Here is a 455-nt window from a genome sequence, read left to right as displayed (position 1 = left end):
CCGCTCCCGCCGCCGCCGCCGCCGCCCCCGGCCCCCGCCCCGGGCGGGCTGAGCAGTTCGGCCTCGAAGAGCGGCTGGTCGATGAGCAGCCCCTCGCCACGGCCGTCCCAGCGGATGGAGCGGTACCGGGGACTGTTCACCAGCCGCCACAGCTTGGCGGGAAAGTTGTTGGGGTTGATCGGGGTGGAGAGCAGAGCCTCCTCCATCGCCCCCGCCCGGGCACTGAGCCTCGCCCCACCGAGCCGGGCTCTCCCACACCGTTCTCGATCCTCCCTCCCCCCTCGCCGGCCTTCGCTGCGCCCTGCCCCCTCCTGCCTGCACCAGGCCCGCCCAAGACCCCGGGACCGTTGGCGCACGAGCCTCCTTCCAGTGCAGCCAATGGGGCCTCGAGTTCCGCCGCGCGGCCATGAGCCGACCCCTCCCCCTGGCCTCCGAGTCGCCCAGGCCACTTGCCC

The 455-nt window shown here is 74.5% G+C and overlaps 1 protein-coding gene across 1 annotated transcript in view; it reads right to left on the bottom strand.

The window, feature by feature from the left end:
- The window catches only part of HSF5 (heat shock transcription factor 5), a 38,666-nt gene extending 38,413 nt beyond the window's left edge, over nucleotides 1-253 (bottom strand). Inside the window, exon 1 of the mRNA XM_029928307.1 lies at nucleotides 1-253. This exon is cut by the window's left edge and continues 347 nt beyond it. Within this exon, the coding sequence (XP_029784167.1) occupies nucleotides 1-206 (206 nt within the window). The 5' untranslated portion in view covers nucleotides 207-253.
- Between the last annotated feature and the right edge of the window lie 202 nt (nucleotides 254-455).

Source organism: Suricata suricatta, chromosome 17 (assembly GCF_006229205.1).
Source record: "Suricata suricatta isolate VVHF042 chromosome 17, meerkat_22Aug2017_6uvM2_HiC, whole genome shotgun sequence".
In the NCBI taxonomy this organism is placed as follows: domain Eukaryota; kingdom Metazoa; phylum Chordata; class Mammalia; order Carnivora; family Herpestidae; genus Suricata; species Suricata suricatta.
The sequence above is the reverse complement of the archived record's forward strand: the minus strand, read 5'-3'. Positions and strand labels throughout refer to the sequence as shown.